Source organism: Sinohyriopsis cumingii, chromosome 5 (genome assembly GCF_028554795.1).
Source record: "Sinohyriopsis cumingii isolate HCF-2022 chromosome 5, ASM2855479v2, whole genome shotgun sequence".
Taxonomy (NCBI): Eukaryota; Metazoa; Mollusca; class Bivalvia; order Unionida; family Unionidae; genus Sinohyriopsis; species Sinohyriopsis cumingii.
In genome coordinates, this window is record NC_142965.1 from 21,509,426 (window position 1) to 21,533,263 (window position 23,838).

The following is a 23,838-nucleotide window of genomic DNA, read 5'->3' on the forward strand; positions in this document are numbered from 1 at the left end:
ATTACAGGTCAAAGTGCTTGTAGTTTATGTGCAGTCGGTACCTACCAGACCAAAACAGGTCAAAGTGCTTGCAGTTTGTGTCCAATCGGTACCTACCAAAACATAACAGGTCAAAGTGCTTGCACTTTATGTTCAATTGGTACCTACCAAACTAAAACAGGTCAAAGTGCTTGCAGCTTATGTCCAATCGGTACCTACCAAAACATAACTGGTCAAAGTGCTTGCATTTTATGTCCAGTCGGTACCTACCAAAACATAACAGGTCAAAGTGCTTGCACTTTATGTTCAGTCGGTACCTACCAGACCAAAACAGGTCAAAGTGCTTGCAGCTTATGTCCAATCGGTACCTACCAAAACATAACTGGTCAAAGTGCTTGCATTTTATGTCCAGTCGGTACCTACCAAACCAGAACAGGTCAAAGTACTTGTAGTTTATGTCCAATCGGTACCTACCAAAACATTTCAGGTCAAAGTGTTTGCAGTTTATGTCCAATCGGTACCAACCAAACCAAAACAGGTCAAAGTGAATGCATTTTATGTCCAATCGGTACCTACTAAAACATAACAGGTCAAAGTGCTTGCACTTTATGTCCAATCGGTACCTACCAAACCAAAACAGGTCAAAGTGCTTGCAGTTTATGTCCAATTGGTACCTACCAAAACATAACAGGTCTCAGTTATTGTACCTTATGTCCAATCGGTACCTACCAAAACATAACAGGTCAAAGTGCTTGCAGTTTATGTCCAATCGGTACCTACCAAAGCATAACTGGTCAAAGTGCTTGCAGTTTGTTTCCAGTTGGTACCTACCAAAACTTAACAGGTCAAAGCTCTTGCAGTTTCTGTCCCATTGGTGCCTACCAAAACATAACCGGTCAAAGTTCTTGCGGTTTCTGTCCAATCGGTACCTACCAGTTCAGAAGTAGTCAATATATGTGTGAGACATGCAATCCTGGTACTTATCAAAACAGTCCTGGTCAACCTTATTGTCATCATTGCGGACTAGGAACATACCAAAATGCGACTGGTGAATCTTCCTGCGAATTGTGTCCTATTGGCTATTTCCAAAACCTGACTGGTCAGATTTCCTGTACACCTTGCCACAAGGGTAGCTTTAGTAATCAGACAGGTGCCACAATATGCAATCCATGTGAAGTTGGGACGTATCAGGGATTAAGTGGACAAACGGCATGTTTAGTATGCAGGAGAAATAAGACTACAAGCTCTGAAGGATCGGAATCTGAATCTGCGTGTTATACAGGTAACTACCAGCAGTCTAGAGACACATAGGTGTTTGTCGGTGTGTTGGCGTGCATATGGGTGTGACATATAGATAATTATATGAACCATTTCATAGCATACATATTTTACGTATGGCGGTTATGTTAAGTTAATTATACCTTCATTATATCCTAGACCGTCCAAATTCGTACAAGACTGTAACCAAAGTAAATATGAAGAAAGTTTATTATGACATTTACTCGCATAGACATGTAATATTTCACGTTATAAAACACATTTAATTCTTTCATGGTGTATAACGGTTGAGTCTACGAAAATTTATTGACAACATAAAAAATAGAATACAACGTGTATTTAAATGTTTCAGAACACTAAAGTACTTTGATAAAGGAAATCATGGTATTCCTCACTTCCATTTATTGGCACCATCGAGGAATCTATAGTCTGATGATACTTTCTGGAACTGAGAAAGTGCATGAGACATCAGCTTGACCTAGGCATTTATGTAATTTAGAGTTGAACTTGATTTGGCTCATCTGAAATTTCCCGTTGTTAGATATTTTAGAACACTATGATCAAACACTTTGCATTCATTCAGTGGTATTAGTTGGAAATTTAAGATATTCTGTCTGTGAATAAAATTAGTTCTACAGTTTGTAAACTTTACATTAAAAAGTATGAGCAATTTTCAGTATCTCAATCAGTTTACAAACATTATTCCCTCAGCTTGTCTTACCAGTAGTTATGATACATTTTTTGTTTCTTATTAACAGTGATTTATTACATTTAAAGTTGTGCACTAAAACCTTTGATCCAAAGGGTACATCGCGTACAGATAGTGTCAAAAGCACCATCATAAAAATAATGTCACTCACTATATAAAGAGAAAACGCTTTTAATTAAAGGGGATACTATGAATAAAACTCTGTTTTAATTTTTCCATTAATTTAGCTTTTGGCTGTTATGTGCAAGGGCATAAAAGTTACTTTATAGCATATTTGTCAACAAAGTATGATTATATTTGTAGAATATTGTAGTACGATGTTGTAAAGAATTCAAATATAAACTTTGCGAATTAATTTCTATCCCATGTACTGGTCATTTTTGTAGCCTAACAAGTAATGGTACTGCGTAATTCAACCGGCAAAGTATTTTGGAACAGAGCAATGAATATATCACCAGATGACATAATTTTTCATGTTTTCAATTTAAAGATAATACCTCTTGTTTCCAGCAGAAGATTTCCACTATATATACTTGCTTGCAATCAGTAATGTGAACATTTGTAGTGTAGAAGTTATCGGGTTATAGGCCATTTTTCTCCGTATCACAAGAACATTCCACTGAATATCCCATCCAGCGAACAATGCTGAAAACAGTTTTACTGTTTGAGTCGAAAAGCTAAAGGCAATTTTTATTGTTGATTGTCAAAGTTCCACTGCAGAGGCTATCGTTTATGCATTTAATTATAAGTCAGTTTAATGTATATATTTTATTCTTGCTCTCGTTTTAAGATGAAACTGAGAGAAAGACTACATTAATTATTTCATAGTTATATATAATTAACTTGCATTGTTTATTTGTTAGCTGTTTTCATTTTCGCATTTCGTGTTTTGCTGGGATTTATGTAAAGTTGAAATCTGTAATTGACCTTGTCCGAAATCAAGTTGTGTACCTGACCAAGATCATTTATCTTCTTTATTGTTCATTGAAGATCTAATACATAGCTTATATTTTTATATGAGTATAGGTTTAATATTAGGATCATTATCAATAGAAGTTGTTGTTGTTGTTCTAGGGTTTAACGCCATTTTTCAGCACAAGATAGGCTATACATGGCGGCCAGTATATCTGGTGGAGGAAGAACCCTGGAAAACCCAGGGAAGAACCACCGACCCACGAAAAGCTACTGGCAGGCATCAATAGAAGTACACATGTGTTTGGATCTGTGTTTAGGTTATTGGAATTCCCCTATAACTATATCTGGCTTACCTTATGTATTCTTCATTCCACATTAAACTTTTAGTAACAGACCTTCTAATTATAACTAATATTGTAATATTGTAAATATATGGAACCTTCCAGAATAAATGTTTCCATTAGGTAATAGTTTTTACAGAGAAAGCAAATGCTAATTGTAACCTGAGATCAAGCAGAGGACAATATAATCTTGCTTTGCTAGAAATTTTGAATACGTACTGTAAGATCTGAGTAGAACCAGTTGTATTGATTTTGTGTCCAGTATTTCATTGGGCTGGAATATATTTATACAGATTATTTACTCACTTGAAATAAAAAGTGCTCATCATAAGACATTTTTGGACAGATACATTAAGTGGGTATTATGTTAAATTCAAATATGGATATATTATTGCATATTAATTTTGTGATTCAACAAAAGACTGTTGACACATCAGTACAGCATAGGCCATCACAGGCATATCAACACTCACAGCATTGGATTATTTTAGGACCACCACTGTTAGGACGTATGTTAGCAGTTCTGTGAGATAAATACAGTGTAAATCTCCTTAAGGAGACCTGAGTCTCATAATATCCATACAACTTATAAAAGGTATTTTTGCCTGATACAGGTGAAACATATAGTTCAAAATTTACGTCACCTTTGGAATATTTTGTCTTGTTTTGTTCAACCGGAGACGCTTTCCCTATTATGTAAGTTTCCTCGAGGTGCCTTCATAAAGTTTGGGCAGCAAAGCTGGGGGTTTCAGTATATAGCATTATATGTTGTTAGGACACGTGGAGCTGGAAAGCAGAAGTTGTTGCACAGTAGCCAGAATAAAAACGAAAAATAATAATTATATGTGTGTGTGTGTGTGTGTGTGTGTGTGTGTGTGTGTGTGTGTGTGTGTACTTATTTAGTAATCATTAATGTGCTGATTATTATTATACAGCTGATGTGATTCCGCCGATATCCCATTATCTTATTGGAGGTCTAGCTGGGACAGGGTTCATCATCATCGTGGCTGTTTGTCTGACTACATATTTTTGCTCCAGGTACGTGAACAGCATAAACACTGCAAACAATTTATTCTCGGCTGATCTACAGTTAACATCATAACTATATTTAGGATGTAAACATATAGTTTTATATACTTTGTGATCATGAAGTTCCTCATGGGTCAGATTAAAGCAAGTGATAAAAATAAAAATGCAACGGTAAAATGTATAATATTCATACTATTTACAAGTGAACATTTAACTAATATTTACTTTACAATATGGAGGATTATATTGTCCGGATTTCAATATACAAATTTTAAACAGTGAGTGTCACTCCCAATGCACCAACAGTGCTAATCCCAAAATAATCTAATAAATGAGATCTAGTTGGCCAATGCGTTTACATCAATACATAAGACATTCATTTATCAAAATGTTGCACTTAGTTATTTTACTAAATGCATATCACAGAAAAATATTTCTAAATGTCGTAGTCACAAAGCATCAATACAAAATAACATTTTAAATTATTTAGTCTTAATGACAAACCAAACAAAGTCAACTATATACAGATTAGCTTAACTGGAATTTTGTACTCAAAGATCTAGGTACAATTATTTATATCTATTTTTATGATAAATGAATTGATATTCCCGCCAGTAATATTGTTTATACCGACTTATAATGGTAAGGGATGAAACAACAGCAAAAATAAAAATACACAAAATAGACAAATCAGACTGAAGTAAAATTTATAAAATGTCATCTGAAAGGATTATACTGGTAAAATACTCAGCAATAAAGAGACATAAAGGTTCGTTTGAAATTAGTGTATATGAGTACAGATTTTACAGTGGCAACAATATGGTTTGTGGCAGTGGTCGGGTCCATCGGATCCGAACGGGATGGAACAAGACTCTCCATCCCGCAAGAGTCTCCCAACTATGGGGGACAAAATGCAATGATAGCACGGCGTATCTGGGCGGATGTCTTCCTAGGCCAGGGCGAAGGGCTCTAAAATGAGCTCAACGACCATGTGCTCAGGATCAGAGCGTGATTCAGCTGTGGTCATCCGCTCTGGAGAGGGATAGGATTTGCCAGGATCTATCTTGTCCTTCACACAGCACATGAAGATAACTAGAAATTCTTTCATACCGGATTGATCGCATCCAGAGTCAACAATGGCCGCACCTTCCGCTGCTGAACGGACGGAGGTGACAAGAATACTACAGTTGCTCCGACTACCAAGATCCGTGGGAGAGCCAACATCATTATCGGTACAATGAATATAAGAACACTGAGGGCTCTGGAAAAGTTTAAAGGACTCACACAAGAGAGTTGGTGAGATACGACTGGAAAATTATTTTCTCTATGAAGTGCGCCGGAAACTTCTTGTCGAAATAACAATATATAAAGTGCAGGAGCTCTACGTCAGTGGAAAAGGTGACAATCAAAATCATGTGCTTGGGTTTCTTGTCCAGAAGGGGATTGTAAACAGCATTATGGGTTGCTGCCCAATCCCAGGCAGGCTTATTACCATCCGCCTGAGGGCGAACCCTTTCAACATCACAATCATACGGGCCTATGCACTCATATCTAACCAAATTGATAACGAACGCGAGAATATCTATGATCAACTGCAAGATGTCATTGAAACTCACCCGAGAGGGACATTTGCTTTTACAAGAAGACTGGAATGCAAAGTTGGGAGCTGACTCACAGACAAACTGGCAAGGCACTTGCGGACTCATCTGCAATACAGAAACAAATGACTCATGCTTTTGGTGATTGCTGCTAACAAAACTCTTGTGCCAGACATCACGTTCGGCCAGCACAAAACATCTAGAAATTAGACCTGGCACAGTCCAGATGGACAAATCACAACCAGATTGACTATACCTTAGTGAAAAGACGATTCAGCACATGACTGAATATCGCCGAAACACAAAGGTTTCCAAGAGCAGATATTGGAAGTGATTTATTAACGACAACGCTTCGCCTCCACCTGAAAATGATTATAAAGCCGAACCAACCAAAAATTAGATTTGACCCTGAAAACTTGAAAGAGCCAAAAGTCGCAGAAGCCTTCCAAGCAATGATTGGTGTTAACTTTGTGCCTCTCATAACGATGGGCAACCAAGACACCGAACTAGAGTCTTTAATAACCATGTTCAACACAACTGTGACTGGCTCAGCCATCAAGATCATTGTCAAATATCGTCGACTTCTTTGGGTGATATCATATGTCCTTAAGCTATATGAACAAAGAAGAGAACTGAAAAAGGAAATGAAGGAGTTAAAAAAATGCAGATAGATAAGAAAAAAAAATATTTAGAGTCCTAACCACAGTCTGCAACAAGACAAAACAGTGAAGGAGACTTGCCCACCGCATGGACACAATCTTTGGTCATCGTGCTTCCCAAGAAAGAAAATTTAAAGAAAGGAAAAAAAACCACAGAGCCATCAGTCTGATCAACCACTCAAGCAAAGTCATGCTGAAGATTATTCTCAACACACAAAAGTCTCAAGCAGAGAACATTATTGCTAAAGAGCAGGCAGGCTTCCGAGAAGGAAGGAATACCACAGAACAAATCTTCAATATCAGACTCCTTTGCGAAAAATGCCTTTAACATCAACACAATCTCTACCATGTCTTAATAGTTTTCAAGAAAGCCTTTGACAGGGTATAGCATGCCGCATTATGGGCAACTTAAAAAAAAGTACATCAGCAGCTCAAACCTCTTGCAGGTTGTTGAGCACCTCTGTGACAAAGCCACAAATGTTATTCTCATCAATGGCTTCAAAAAACAGATCATAGATCTCTTATATGACCACAACAGAATTGTCAGCGTCAGAGGAAGAACAATCACCAACCTTATCTTCTCAGATGATGTTGATGGTTTAACCGGAGATGTAAAGGAATTTGCTGGCTTGATTGAGCGTCTCTACACAACCTCCACATCATACGGTATGGCGATTAGCACAGAAAAGACCAAACGGATGATCAACAACAACAATGGCATCAGTGCAGAAATAAAGGTCAGTGGACAGAAGCTGGAAATAGTGACAAGCTTCAAGTACTTGGAATCAATTATCCCAGATGTAGCTTCCAAATCAAAACTACTTTGCAGGATTGCCTAGCCAACAACAGCAATAATAAGGTTGATATCAATATGGAAGGATACTAACATTGTTCGTGGTTCAAAAATAAAGCTGATGCTCTCTATTGTCATAACCATTTTTCGTATGCTTGTAAAACGTGGACGCTCACATCAGATGTATAAAGCAGGATACAAACCTTTGAAATGAGATGTTACCTCCTGATCATTGGCATCTCATACCTGGCCATGTAACCAACAAAGAAGTCCACAGTAAGATCCAAAGAGCCATCGGACCTTATGAGGACCTCTTGACCAATGTGCGAAAACACAAACTGAAGTGGTACGATCATGTCTCAAGATCATCTGGACCGGCAAAAACAGTCATGCATGAAACAGCGAAGGGCGCAAAAGAAGAGGCAGACACAACAAGAGGTGGGAAGACAACATTAAACAGTAGACAAGAATGGGGTTTGGAGATTTCCAAAGGGCGGTAGATAATTGACATACATGTTGTGCAGTCATCTTTGGTGCCCCAACGACGTTTGATGAAGTTGATGAATATGGTTATGTATGAGTAGTGCATATATTTCAAGACGTTCAACAGTAACAAATTTCAAAAGTCTGTTTTAGGCTTAACAATCAGACGTATTAAACATCCCAATAAAAATGTTGATGAAGCTGTGAAAATATAGTTTATACCATAAGAACACTGACTGTATATATGCTAATTGGTTCAGCATAGATTCCGTCGTTGAACGTTTATTTCACGTTTTACGTGCCAAATGTGGAGAAGAAAGTACAACATTGGTCTTCGACAGGAGTCAATTTTGCATAGAGATCAGATAGACAGACAAGCAATATGAATATGAGTTACATCAATCCTGAACTGAAATAAATTGCGAAATTTGAAGAATACTTGCCTGGTATAGAGTGTGTATTATACTGATCTGGTTTCCTCTGCAAATATTATGCATTTGTGAAAGTATATAAACAAGATGGGAATAAGGAGATAAAAAGAACCGAAGAATAAAAATCTGAATTCATGTATTCAAAGAAGTCATATAGTTATTTCCAATAAGGAGGTTTTGTTTAAATGATTTCAAGCATATGTTAGAGATATGCAAAAGCAAGCGAATGATAATAACGGCTACAAATGCATTTAGAGAAATCTTTATAAGCGAAAACAGAACAAACCAAAAATGTACAACTGCATGATAAAGGAGTTGTTTGAAAGAGACACTACTCAGTTATGATTAACTTGCTCAGATATAATGTTTTCTGTTGTCGGGAGGTTTAATAGAATCGCAGATAATAGATAGTGATACTATTTAACAGAAATGAAACTGGCATAGAACGTTGCGAATTAAAAGACATTATGTTCATATGGTAATGTACCTAAATTCACAGACAAGTTTTTAAAGTCAGAAAGGATATATTAGGTGACCATGCTGTTTGCAAACCCGAGGACTCATTGGAGTTCGTGCTCTACGGCAAACAAAATGTCGTGTACAGTGTTGTAAGACTTGAGATGGTTCAATGAATAGGGTAAAAATCGTTTTAAATTTGTATGTCCTGGAAACATTGTGTCGTTGAAATAAATAGAGGACATACAACTGATCACTTCAAAAGTTAAGGAATCGTCTCAAAATGAACAAAACTAGTCGTACAACGTGACAAGTTTTCCTTAATTGCATATTGACAAGGAAGAGAAGGAAAAGAAGGAAAAACGTGTTTTTAGCAGACAAGAACACAATAAGTAAATTTCATGAAATTAGGCTCGAGCTATAATGGAAGAAATGTTAAGCTTATTAAAACAAATATGAAAATAATTATTTTGTTGTGAGTGTGAAAACAAACTGTCTCAATGAAGCAATTAAAAATCAATCGAAAAATGAATTTCGTGTCAATTTGTATAAAATAAAGGATTTTGAAGCATCTATTCACGTCAATCGATAATGCAACCCCAAGACAACATCAGATAGGAGCACGATTACAATAGCTTAATCAGTGTTCAAACTACAATGGAATTTAGTATCAACTGAATGATCGTCAGACGACTGCAGAACGTTTTCTAGAGAGTTGTAAACTAATGTAGATTAACAGGAGAAAGAATCAAAATTTGAATGTAGTTTACAATGATGATTTTAACTTATAATAAAAACAAAGGACAGGTCAACTGTTAGATATTTGTATCACTTAACAAGGGCGTTAAATATCATCAACATACATTACATTGAAAGGTTAGATAAGCTGATTAAAACAGCTGCACACTACATTTTACCTTTAAAGACACCACATTCTGAATCTTGTTTTCAAACACGCTAGTAACTGCAAATCTGTTTATATCATTTAGCTTGAATGGTGATGACTATCGTCAGATATATCTTTTAAAAAGTATTGTCCCTAAGGTGTTTACCACTGTCATGTTGACATCACCTTTATCAAATGTTATCAATGTCTATTCATGAACTAAACTAGTCGTAGCCACTTGCACAATTTGGTTCTGTTTAATACAAACTTGGAACATTTGTATACAGTGATATGTAGGACTAAGATATTTAGAACCATCCTTTGTTTGTTTTGTAGATCTGTATTTACCAGATATTAATATAATTTGTCTTTAAGATGAGAACAAACAATAGATAATTTTAAGAAAATTTTAAAGACATTACAAACAAAACATGTAACACACAAAAATACCAACCCTACTTACGACTAATTGCACGCTCATATTTTACAAGCATATCAGACGTCTGGAAAAATGAAAACTACCATGTGTAAGTTGCCTGTGGAATCGACCACTTTTGTAGCTTTAAATTTAAAGGACTATGCGTAATCGTTCTGATGTCAAGCGAGGCAATTTCTTTTCGGGTAGGTTTTGACTTCAGTGGCATCTCCACTTTCCCAAGGTATATTTAAGTTTTTTACCTGTGTTCCACGTCATTTAGCTTTCATCAATTTGACATTTACCTGCTTGGCTAATGATGCATGTCTGGTAGCTCTCTTTTTGGACTTTAGCTATATATAGCAACTGTGGTATGTAATGTGTTCTGTGTGGATGTTGCAGTCCCACATGACACTGTGTTTAGCTGTCGTTTCTGAAATATGATCATATCATGTGCCTGTGCACTTCATACGGGTTTTCTTAGAATGTTCATAATGTACAAAAGGTTCTAATTTGCCGTATGAAACGCATTTTGGGCTATTTTGATGCACTCGCTGGTTAGATTATTAACCGTCTTATATTCAATGTTGTGTAGTATTCACATGTGTTCTTATTGTAAGTCACGAATGACTGGTCTTGCACTACTATCAATAGTGATCCTGTTTCTCTCTTGTACTCTCAAATCTGAAGACATAAACAAGAAGCGTAACCTGCCAGTTATTCCTTTAAAATAGCAATACACTGCAAGTTTCCGTCAGTTTAAAGATTATTTCTCAGTGGGTTTTCATCTGGTTCATATGTCTTTTTACCTTAGACAAGGCTTTCTTCCGTTCAAAGTCTGTACATTCTTTTCTTCATAGTTCTCTCTTTCCGGCTTGGTCTCGATTTTCCATGCCCTGGCATCCTCTGAAATCTTCCAACGAAGTCATTATTTACATTACAAGAAAATGCAGACCACCATAGATGGGCATTAGTTTTTAGACGTTCCGTCCATTATTCTGCAGCTCCCTCTTTAGTCTAATTCATGAAGCTGGTTGTGTGCGTGATATTTGGAACTGCTCTGATAGTAATGACTATGAATGATTATCCCACTTTATATTTGAGACTAGTAGTTTACCGACCTCGTTCGTGATTTGCATGGGTTCTATCCTAAGCCTAATTGTCTTAAATGCTTGCTCCTTCTCAACATATATATAGTGTTTCAAGAATTGAGAATTCTGCATCTTGTGGCATGTTTTGTACTTTCTTGGCATGTTGGACTTTCTTGACATGTTGGACTCTTCTTGGCATGTTGGACTTTCTTGACATGTTGGACTCTTCTTGATTTTTTCTAAACATTGTGCGTTGTATGTTTGTTTGTATTTCGTGTACTTGTTACTTTGCATTCATGTAAACGTCGTCCAAGCTGTCTTCCCACCTGTTATTCTGCATTCATGTCAAACTTGTCCAAGCTGTCTTTGGAACTGAGTTATATGTGGACCTTTAATGTAGTTATTTTATCTGGCTCATTTGAATATGAACAGAAGACATTCGCAAGATGACTTCAGATTTATTTTGAGTTATGAAAACTAATTTCAAATGTGCTATGGTACGTTATAGGAGTATTCGATAACATGTTTAAATTATTAAGAAGAAAAGGATATAATTGAATTTCACAGAGGTTTAATGCAACAACAAATGCATTAAAAACGTTTGTTGAAACGCAAAAGTACAAGACAAAATATCCAAATTTGCATTTGGTTTATATTTATATATGTGTGCATTGTTTAATTGCTACACTGGTTTTCTATAAATCCCAGTTCATATTCAAGTCGGACGTTATCCAGTCACTTTAGTCGTAAGTTACCCATTTCCTACACGAACCAAAACATCATATTAGAGATTTTCTAAATAACATATTGTGAAAGTCCTGCATGGAAGATAATGATGTGATGGGCTAGCAACAAACACAAGTGGATGGTTCTGTAAATCATGCTACTGACTTTGCAGATCAAAGTATATGGCGTTCTGAAGAGGTTCATACAAGCTGAGATGGTAGAACTGTACGTCATACTTTAAATTTGTACCAAGAAGAAAAAAAATGTGAAAGGATCAAGCTTAGAATGCTAAACATAAAACACGTAATGGAAATTTCGCTAGACTCAGCACCCATTACTAAAGCAAGTAAAACAAGTAGGAACTAGTAATTGTAGCTATGCTGAACAGGAAAAAGTGATAGAAGGGTAAAAGGTGTTGACTCTTTATTTCAGAATATGCAACCAGAATTCCATTGCTTCTTTGGAAGAGAATTTCTGCTTAAACCATTGTTGTGCCAAGGCAACAAAATACATTCTTACGACTCAATGGTCGTACATTAGGTAACAGAAAAGAGCGAACAATAAAAAATTTGTAAATTAAAAAATAATTTATTTCCCTTAAATATAAAAAGAAAAGTTAGGAAAGAACTTATAGTACTGTCAATTGTATCCTAAATATTCCAAAACGTTAGAAGTCCAGAAGTATCGAGTTTTCCGAATGAATTCAAGTCGTGCTCCGAATGAATTCCAATTTTGAACCTGCTGATATACCAATATCTTGAAATAGTGTTGATGTTCCGACAGTCTTGATGTATCACAATGATATCATCCAAAATGTCGCTGAATAAATTACAATAATCCCAAAATAGTGATTTATCCCTATAAGTATTAATGAACACGGTGTAATCCCAATGATTCCTTTAAATTAATAAATCATCTCAAATTCTATCTGAACACTAACAGAAACGATTCCTGTAAAGAATGGTGTTAAGAAAGGAATAAAGACTTTTTGTTTACTTCCGCTTATATCAGAAACTAAGTCACGAGGTGAAGAACAGAATGAATCAAATGTCGAAGGTTCATTTTCAAAACATTTTAGGTTGTCAATAATATCAGGCTATTAACTAGAATTTTAGTAATGAACATGGTAAACAGCAGGTACCCGGGGAATTCCCATTGGAATATCAGTGTCCTGAGCTCAGATCCAAGTTATCATGTATACCTTTAAATAATAATAATAATAATAATAATAATAATAATAATAATAATAATAACCACAAAATGCGAAACAAATATGCATAAGAACATCTCTCCGATGAAACAAATATGCAAATACTTGACACATGAGTCGTGAATAGATATGTAAGAAAATCATAGACTATGATTGATGATTGCGTTGAAGACTTCAAAGCAGTCATTTTCCATCTATGTTGTAAAACATTATTAACTTCCGAAGTCGAGCTAGTGTTAAGAGAATGGGTTAATATGGTATAATACGCCAAAATCAAACCAGATTCTGTGAAATCTGATGCCTGAAAATATGCAGAAAAGTTACTAACGGATAGGAACAAATGAACATTACGCAAACAAGTTAATGGCAAAAACAGTAGGACATCACCAAAACTGATAGAGCGGTATTAGTTGGACAACACAGATCGAGATAATATTTGGGGCAAGCATGGAGAATTTAAATTTAAAAGTTTGAGAACAATTTAAAATCAGATGAATCACTAAAAACGAATCTTGAAAGAAGATGGTGTAACAATAGCTATAACTCCAGTGATGGCGATGACTAAATCACGTGCTGGCATCGTTGACAGTATAAGCATCGGCATTATGTACTCTCTTTTCAAAAGTTTTAACCGCTTCGTTTTCCTTAATGTCCATTACAATTTCCTATTGTACTGTAACGGATTAGTTTTCCACCGTTGTAGTGCTTTTCTTTATTGTATCAATACTGAGAGAATAGTTTAAACCAAAATTAAGCTTTGATGATACTGGTAAATTCTTCAAACCTGTAAAAGAAATTATACATTATCTCCCGATATCGGGATTGTTACTTTATTGTTAAACGCTTGAAACAGTTTGTTCCAATATCTGACAACCCTTTTTATAACATAACTTTATACGATGGTTTGTGCTACACCCAGTCAGCGCTTGCTCTTTTCACTTTTCCCAATCAATATTTACTCTATTCAGATTTTCCAATCTGTGTTTGCTCTATTCAGTTTTCTCAATCAGTTTATGCCATGTTCACTTTTCACTGAAGACAATACAGCATTGCTTAGGATCTGGAGTGGATTTATTTGCAGTTACAATCATATGAGTGCTCCTGGGCTGTCGATGGTATATTTAGAAGCTATGTAAATAAACATGCGTGAATCTGCATTTTAATTTCTGGAAATCGTATCGAAGTGTTTGAAGAGGTCTACAGTTGTTCCTGTATTCCTATTTGATAAACAAGAAATTTATAGATGTACAAATGGTCTCGCGGTACTTGTATCCTACACAATATTGTTGTGTTGTGCACATTTACAAAAGTGGACAATATTGTGTTTCCATACACAAGATGGTCATTATTATAACGTAAATTTATTCCCATAGTACTTTTATGTCTGCGATGTAGGTCACGTTCCTCTTCTTGTCCATCAGTAATTTCTCTTCCTTCAGCCACATCGGCAGTCCTCAAAGCTAATCATGCTCCTTCTCTCAGTCACTGGAACAGTACAGCTTTGATTGAACAGCTTTTGAATGCACTGCATCCGAAATAGACCCTTTAGACTTTGCATTTATGTCTCAAACTCATTTGCTTGTTTTCATCAAAAATGTACGTTCTATACCTGAGGTTCACATCTTGACAGCAAATATGTGCCATGTCTTTTTAGGTTTGATTACTACACTTTTCCATTTCTTCTTCTTCTTCTTCTTCTGCTTCTTCTCCTTTACTATAATTTGTTATTTTTAATTTTAATTTTTTTATTTTTTATTTTTAACGTATGTATTGTAATAATAAAAATAATAATAATAATAATAATAATAAGAATAAGAATAATAATAGTAATAATAATAATAATAATAATAATTATTATTATTATTATTATTATTATTATTATTATTATTATTATTTCAGGAGGTATAAAGCCAGGACTCCCTTGCTGAGATCTGTCACTAACGAAGACTCAACATTTCAAGACCTTTACCAGCCTCCATATTCCAACGATACAACAGACGCTCTAAGGGCATGTAAATCTGACCAACCAGTCAAGGGAGGCAACAAATCGAATGTTACGAATCAAGGGAGTGCATGTTTGCATGTTTACCTAATGAGATGGAATTAATAAAGGTCAACACGAGAACGGAAACTGAATCGTGTTCGGATATTTCCAAATGACAAATGTATTGTTCAGAGTAAGAAGAGATACTAGTAAAGTAAACTCAAATATTAAAAAAAACGTATTTTAAAATAATAAAAGAAACTAAAATGAAAGTTGATAAATATGGAAAATATTTGCGGTTTAACTTTCAAAAATAAGCAGGACAGTGTTAATATTCGTGTCTAGCCGCTGTCCTCGCTTTTGGACCTTCAAGTAATAATAATACACATTTATAAATATATGTAAATCGCCATTGAAAACCTAGAACTGATACTTGATTTAATATCTAATGATTATATATGCTAACCATTGTGAATTGATATTGCAATAGGTATACATTCCTTTATGTAACTTAGATTAGCGCATTCCATCTATTCTTTTTTACCAAGTATTATGTATTCTTTGTTATGTTTAGTACATATTAAGTTTGCAAATATTCATCCTAACATGTACCGTAATGGATGTTTCATGGAAATATTTATTTAAAAATACGTTAAGTATGTTTGAAATACTTATTACTTTGCTTCTCATTTCTTTTTCTGAATTGTCTGTAGAAAGTATGTGTCCATCAAAGATAGGTAACTTGTCAACTGTATCGTAATAGACAGCTTGGACTTAGCAACATCACCTTAAACATTATCAGTTATCAGTATAAATACATCTTATATCAATTTATTCATCATTAAGTTTCAACAGTATGAAGTTTGCCAAAAATCTGTCAGTCATAATTACTGATTTTATTGTATTAATCTCTGCAATACTTACAATACTTGCTGTTTGAATTAGTACACATTCAAATCTTGTAAGTTATTCATAAATTAGTAATTTTGTTTTCAATACTGTAAAAGAAATTGTTGTAGTCTACTCGCTGCCTTTATTTAAAGTTATTGAACATTCACACTAAAGAATCAAAACGAGACGTAAACATTCTCACTTATTTATAGACCCAGATATTTGCGTGACGAGTTTAATTACAAAACAAACTGGACTATTGGAAATCATCGATGCATATAGTTAATCATATTATTCTCATATAGAAAGGTGAATCGGAGCTGATGACGAAAAGACAAGGAAAAATTATTCAAATACTAAAAAACAAAATAAACAAAACCTAAAGCTTCTAATTTGGAAAATCTTTCTTTTTTTTTGCTTAATCCGCATAAGAAACGTGCCATAGAAAGTTCACACTCGAGCAACAGTCAGCATTGACAAATAATAACAATGGTATAAAAAGGTGCAATAGAAAGCTCACAACATAGCAATAGCTGAATACCATGACATTAATTTGAAACGGACATGAATACATATATTTTTAAAAAACATTAAAGAACCACTTAGTGAGAACTACTATTATAGATAGAACATATTACAAGGAACGATTACTCGAGCCGCGAATAGGCATTATGTTTCACCGACTCAGAAACAAGTATGTTCCAATCATTGATAGAAGAGATATTCATAAAGGCTTGTTTCGAATACCTTTTGTACCAGTTTTTACTTTGCTTAATTTATATCTCTTTAAATCCTTTTCCTGCTCTTGGATTGTAAAACTCTACTATTATCATATGTTGTTTCTCTAGAAATGCAATTTAAATAGCAGATATTTACACTCACAATTTGTTACACCAATGTTGCATAACTACGTTTATGAAATGTAAGAGATTATATTCGGTTAATTAATTAACCGATGATTAAATAAATGATGACCTCAAACCATTATTTTGGGAAGTAATTTTGGCATTAGTCTTTTTGTACGATCCATTTTAATTTTCTAGCTTATTTATATATTCAGCATTCAAACACCTGTTGTCAATGCCAGGTGTTCGGGCTATTCGGAAGTAAATGCGTATCTGCCATAAATCAAATGTTATTTTTTCTTTGATAGTTCTCACTGGTATTTTTATTAAACTAAAGATGCGCTTACTTCACCTTTTTACTCATCCTCATCGCTAACGGAAACATTAAAGTCATCATTATGATTAATCCCGATTGCAACACTGTCATATTATTACCATACGTGGCACAGGAAAAGTTTAGGATAAACTACTACTACTACTACTGCTGCTGCTGCTGCTGCTACTACTACTTAAAATAGTAATAGTAATAATAATAATAATAATAATAACAAAGATAAACAGCATTCCTTTGACAACTGTCAATGTTCTAAAAGTTTTATTGCATGAATCTAAAGTTAGCGCCTTTCCAATATCATCGCTCATGCAAATGTATATTATGTTATAACGGTGGCAATTTCCATCATAAGCTTTTTGTAAATGTAAGATACGTGGTAAACATGATGAGTGTTATTCCTCATGACAGTGATTCTCGTATATTGTCATCCGATGTAAGTAATTTCATCCATACCGTTATCTACTTTCAAGTTCATTATTTTGGTAATGTTTTAGGGTATGTGTATTCCATAAACACATTTCTACTTTTTCAACACAGGTTTAATGAATATTACAAAATACGGAACGCTTACTTGTTTTGTTATGAATCTATGGTCTTAAACTAAGTAACAGAAAAGGACGAAAACCAAAAAGTTTCGTAAATGCAACAAATAATGTATTTCTCAACAATGCAAACTTAAAATTTAAAAAAGAAGTTAAAGTATTGTGAATTAAATCCCAAATAGTCCTGAACATTCTATCACAAGTGCAAATTTATGAAGTTTAAACTGAACTCCATTGGTTTTTTAAAGTAAATTCCAATACTGAATGTGTTGATGTGCCTATAGTCTCGAACGTGCTAATGTGTAATGGCCGAGAAAATTACCATGTGTTAAGTCTTTTGATGTATCAAAATTCTGTAATCCAAAAATGCCTTGACTGAATACACTATAATTCTAAATTAATGTTTTAGTCCACAAATACTATTGATCACTTGGCAATTACAGTGAATTATAATTTGAATACATCAATCCACATAAATTAAGAAGCAAAACAATACTGATTCCACTTCGTATATTAAGGCAATAATGAGTAAATTTCAAGAAAACGACATTGATAAAGAAAGCTAAGACACAATGTTAGAGCCTCTTTTCTAAAACATTCAAAATTGTAAGCAAGTTTTGGAATTTTCAAGTTAAAAAAACAACAATATCCCACATTCAAAAATGAGAAAATATGCTTCATTAATAATGATCTGAATATTTAATATATAATCATAGAGAAACATTAGATATACATTACGTTGTTTGCAAAAGAAATGTCACTGGTCAGGTGCACCTTTAACTTGATTTTGGACTACGGTCAATTACAATATACAAATAGACATAACATATAATCATTTAGTAAAACTAATATCACCTAATTGTGTATATTTATTGTTTACGTGTATTTGGAATAAAATGTACTTGGGTTTCGTTTCTGAGCGCAACGTTACCTGAGGGCGGTTTATTTATATTGATATCGTACATTATTTCGATATAGTGAGTTCAGTTCAATCCATGCTTCAATATCTCCAGATGTAGAGGTATGTGAATTGTAAAGTTGTGATATTTTCTTAACTGTATTATAGTATAGAGTTGTTTTGTTTTATTGTTCTATCATTTATTGCGCATTTTTGATAGTTCTGAGCTATGTAATGCAACGCTAGATTTAATCAAGTATGTTTTTAAGTTTGCCATTGAATAACTGAACAGAAGAATTGTATCCACACAAATGTTGCATATATTAAGTGACGAGCGAATGTTACTTCAAGTTCTGTTATATTCTAACTGTCTGATGCAGACTGGTATGCGACCTGATTATTCTGATAATCTCGTACAGTAGTCCCGATGAAATAATTTTCTATGAAATCGATATGCCTATGTACGTGCATACGTAACGCATGTCATTGTATTTTATACATTGCCGGGTCGCATGTACTACACGGCCTTAGACATTATAGCTACAGCTGTTGGGACAGCCGTTGTTAGACTGCGAACGGAGACGATGTGTTTGTCAAAGTCATCCTAGTCTGTTTGAACTGTCTGTTTTGGTTAGTGTGACAGCTGTTGTGCTGGCGGTACTGTCCGTCTTGGAGCCGATATTTGTCTGAACTGCGTTGTCTGTGATGTGACGGAGCTTGTGTGAAAGCCATTGTTTGACTGTCAGTGTTAGATGTGCTGGGCAGTGTAGGGTTGTTGGTGCTGTCAGCTGTAGAACACTGTGTTGGAGGAGTGGTCTTTACCGTGGTGCTGGTTTGGTTGTTGAGTAGAAGTTATGTGTGACTTGGTACCTGGTTTCGTGATGTCGGTGGTGACGTTTCCACGGAGGAAGATAGTGATTATCTCGTGTTGAGAGACCAAAGCTCTGGGACCAGCGGGCCTGCAGGGAACAAGGGGTCCTACAGATCCTTTGGCAGGCTGAGAGGGGCGGACCATTTGTGGTGGCCGCTTGACCATCCGAAAGTGGTGGAACATAAGATACAGTGTGGCTGTGATCTGGACGCCACAGGGTATCTCCAACCTTTGGGTTACTTGGCATTATCGCTATTCGAGCAGAAAAACCACCATTATCGCGATAAAGAGCAGACATGCCATCATTATCGCTATTTGAGCTAACATCATTATCGCTATCTGAGCGAAACCTGTCGTTGTTACGTGTGTAAAATTTGTTATCATTATTTACTGGCAAATCTTCAGTATCATTTTTTATTTGAAAATCATCAGTATCATTATTTGAGTAAAGATCGTCATTTTGAGCGAAAACTTGCCATTGTTTATGTGAAACTAGTTATCACTGTTTGATTGAAACTTTATCATTGCTTTGAAATTCGCCTATCATTGTTTTGAGTGATTCATCTTTTCTTTTATTCGTAAATTTTTTGTTAAGTTTCATTTCATTTATTATTGTTGACAATTCGTTTTTAATTACATCTTACAATTTGTTCCAGTTAGGCACCCTGTCGTGTTTCCTTATATCAGTTATTTAACTCGGTGGGAATCATTGTATTAAAATACCAGTGTTGAAATTTTATGCACACGAGTTTCGTCTAGGGTTTCTCTGTCTTTAATCATATATAAATAGATATCTTGTTTTCATTATCATTCTTAGTGTCTAGATTGTAATAATCTGACCCCAACCCATCTTGTTACAGCACACAATACATATTGTATATACATAACAGTATAAAATATTATGAATAATGCTATATTATTATAAATAATAAAAAAAAAGTTTTTTCTAGTATACCATGTTTCAGGATTTGTTTTAGTTGTTTGAAGTTAAGGACAAGATGTGATCAACAATTAACTTTGTTCAGCAATATCGTTTAATTCTCTCTTTCACATGCACACATATACAAATACACATGCACGCACATAAAACCGTGCCGGGGAGGAGGGCTGAGAGATCTACAGCGCTCGCCTTTAGCGATTACCAGCACCTTAACTCTGTTTGTGTGTCGTAGAGTCTCAGGGTCAGTCAACGTAAGTATGTGAGAAAGATTGCCAGTAGCTTCCGTAGGACGGAGATCCTTCCCTGAATTTTTGCGGGCACTCACTCCACCAGATATACTGGTCGCCATGCATCAGATGCTAAATAATGGCGATAAACCCAAAACAACAACAATCAAGCTTGAGTTGGTCATTGTTACGACTCTATGGCCACAAACGAAAGTAACAGAAAAGAAGCAAAATTAACAAGTTTTGTAAAATTTAACAAACGATTTAATTATCAAAGTTATAAATAAAACATGAGAGTATTATAAAGTAAATCCATACTAATGCTTATAAATACATTTGAAAGTCCTAAATAAATGAAACGTTTCTTATAAATTTCAATAACGGAAATGTAATGGTCCTCAAAGAACCGTGACGTTTTCAAGATGGCGTTGTCCATAATTCCTTCGAACAATTTATAACGGTTCCAAAACAATATTATAGTCCAAATAATGAGCACTTTCTAACACCGCTAATCAGCATAAACAAATGTTTATTTTTTCCTCTGGAAAAATATTTAAGTACAACATAAAACACTTCTGCAGACTTATAACAGGAACACAATAAGTGTGAAAGACTCAAAACATCAGAACGAATCTGAATGCTTCATTTTCTCCTTATATGCATCATATATTGCGAAGCACTTCGTAACATACCCCATGTGACAGTATACACTATTGATTTTGATGAACAAAGCATATTCACGTTACCTCGCGCAACCAATGGAAACAACATAATTATTCTCGAACCTTCGATATCCCATCAGTCACTGAGAAACTACGTCACATGCGTCATTTTAAGTCTTTTCATTACGATTATTGTTACTAATTTCAACACGTATGTACACATCTATTTATAGATCCTACGCAGTGTGCGTTCTTAACAGAATCAGGTCACGTATAATTTATATTCTATTAAATTTACAACCATTAATAAAAGTTACAAAAATTTAATAAAATCATGTACCAGGGGTTACAGAAAAAATAGATATACATTACAGCCATGGTTAGTCAATCTGTTTCTGGTATATACTCAGTTATGTTCTAATTAAAAATAATAGAGTGCTGAATGTATAGATGCTTCGTCTAAAACTACTACTGCTGTCACCACTACTATGAGCCTACAGTTGCTGCTGCACATTTATGCGGGAGATTTAAAAGTTTGCAGACAATGTGTAAATATAATACGAACTGTGTTGCATGACTGAAACTTCACCATCTGTCATATCAACCACTTCAAAGGTGTAAAATCCTTTTTAAAGATTCTTTCCAATGTTATACGTTTTACAGTTCATTTATATCATATAGATTGACTCTGCAAAGCTTTAAATGAATGGGTCTAGTTACATCGCTTTTCTTTGCATATATTAAGAAAGTCTCTGCAAAATATTTGTATTGCATTACAGTTAAAACTGCATTTCGAATCTGTCAAATAATAGAACAATACTAAGAGTTGCATATGAGAGAGAACGGTCTTTGCGATCAAGGAATTCTAAAAGTTTCATCATTACATCGACGTTCATCACTTAGATGTCAGCAGCAACAGTTACTACAAAAGCGGCTGGAGTAGGACACGGCCAGGGGAAAGGTTTAAGACACTTACAGCTGATAAAGTCAAGTCCATAAGTTTTTTTTTTACTCAAGAAACTCGACCATATCGGATATGGAAGTTTCCAAAACAATTATGTGGATTCTCACTGGTTGCGCGAGATCATGTAAATATAAGTAATTTGTCGTATATCAGTAGTATATATTGTCACATTGATTCCATTGCGGACTACAGTCGCAATACACGGTGTAAATAAGGAGAAAATGAAGCATTCAGTTTCATTCCGATTGCTTGGGTCGTTTACAATTTGTGTTGTCCTGGCGTAAGTCTGCAGATGTGTTTTATGTTTTACTTACATTTTTCGAGAGGAAAAACGTTTTTTTGGACTGTTCATTCGCGATAGAAAGTGCTCATTATCTGGAATCTAAAATTATTCTGGAACTGCTCTAAATTATTCGAAACAATTCTGTCCAATGCCATCTTCACGACGTCAGCTTTGAGCTTGATTGGTAAGTCCGAATCAGGCTCAATACTGCACGTGTTTGAACTTAAATTAAAATGCAAGAATGAAATGAATTTAACAAAGCTTCAGCTTGAGAAGGAAGAAAGAGAAAATCAATTACAAATTCAAAAGAAGAAAATGAAATGGAATTGAAAATGAAAATGCAGGAAAAAGAAAGAGAGATGCAAATGAAGGAAACAGAAAGAGAAACAGAGATGTAAATGCAGGAAATAGAAAGAGAAATACAACTTCAGAAAGGAGATATGCAAATGAAACTGCAATTTCAAAAAGAACAAAGTGACAATTTCAGAAAGATAAGATGCAATGAAACTGCAACTACAAAAAAGGGAGACAGAAGTAAATGCCTTTAAAATGAAAAGAAATATAAATGGCAAGTAAATAGCACTCAACTCATGAAAGTTCAGCTTTTGATGTTACAAAAAAATATTAGATAGGTACCTCCTTTTGAACAAAAAGATGTAGACCAGTATTTTTCTCCTTTTCTAAATATGGCAGAGAATTCAAAATGGCCAAGTCCGCACTGGACTTTATTTTTACAGACTGGACTTATTGGCAAAACCAGTGATGCATATATTTTCACTATCATTAGAAGCAAGTACTGATTACGATCAGGTCAAGGAATGCATCTTGAAGGCTTATGAGTTGGTACCTGATTGTTAGCGAAAACAGACAGCTAATTTGATCGGTGGTGTGCATCGAAAGAGATTGATAAAGATTATAACAGACTTTGACAACTCATATTAGTCGAAGAGTTCAAGAACTACGTCCATAGTGACATTAAAATTTACCTAGCTGAAGACAAGATAGATGCTTTAAAACGTTGATCATGCAGCTGACGATTATTCCTTGGCTCACAACGTTTTGTTTGTCAATACGTCTTTATCTCAGCAAATGGTTAGCAGGAAACAAATCAATCTCAATTATGCACTTCCTAATTCCAATATGGTACAACTAAGCGGAATCCATTGTCTGATAAGACTGATCAGAAATTCCTATCTCTTCCTACGTGCGCTTATTGCAAGAAAATGGGACATGTTCTTTCTGATTGCTTTAACACAGAATGTAAGCAACAGAATAAAGACAGAACAGTTCCAGATGCTATTGTGTTTCATAGGTCAAGGTAATGGTAATGTATTGGAAACAATACATTGGTGGGCTTAAACAAACCCCAGTCTCAGTCTCATTATAATATGGAGAAGT

General features: G+C 34.8%; 1 protein-coding gene across 1 annotated transcript in view; it reads left to right on the plus strand.

The window, feature by feature from the left end:
• Window positions 1–20,253, plus strand: part of LOC149798760 (uncharacterized) — a 49,394-nt gene extending 29,141 nt beyond the window's left edge. Inside the window, exons 5-6 of the mRNA XM_089957635.1 lie at window positions 4,158–4,260; window positions 14,899–20,253. Coding sequence (XP_089813761.1) covers window positions 4,158–4,260; window positions 14,899–15,106 — 311 coding nt within the window. The 3' untranslated portion in view covers window positions 15,107–20,253. The remainder of the gene's footprint in view (window positions 1–4,157; window positions 4,261–14,898) is intronic.
• Window positions 20,254–23,838: the final 3,585 nt, after the last annotated feature.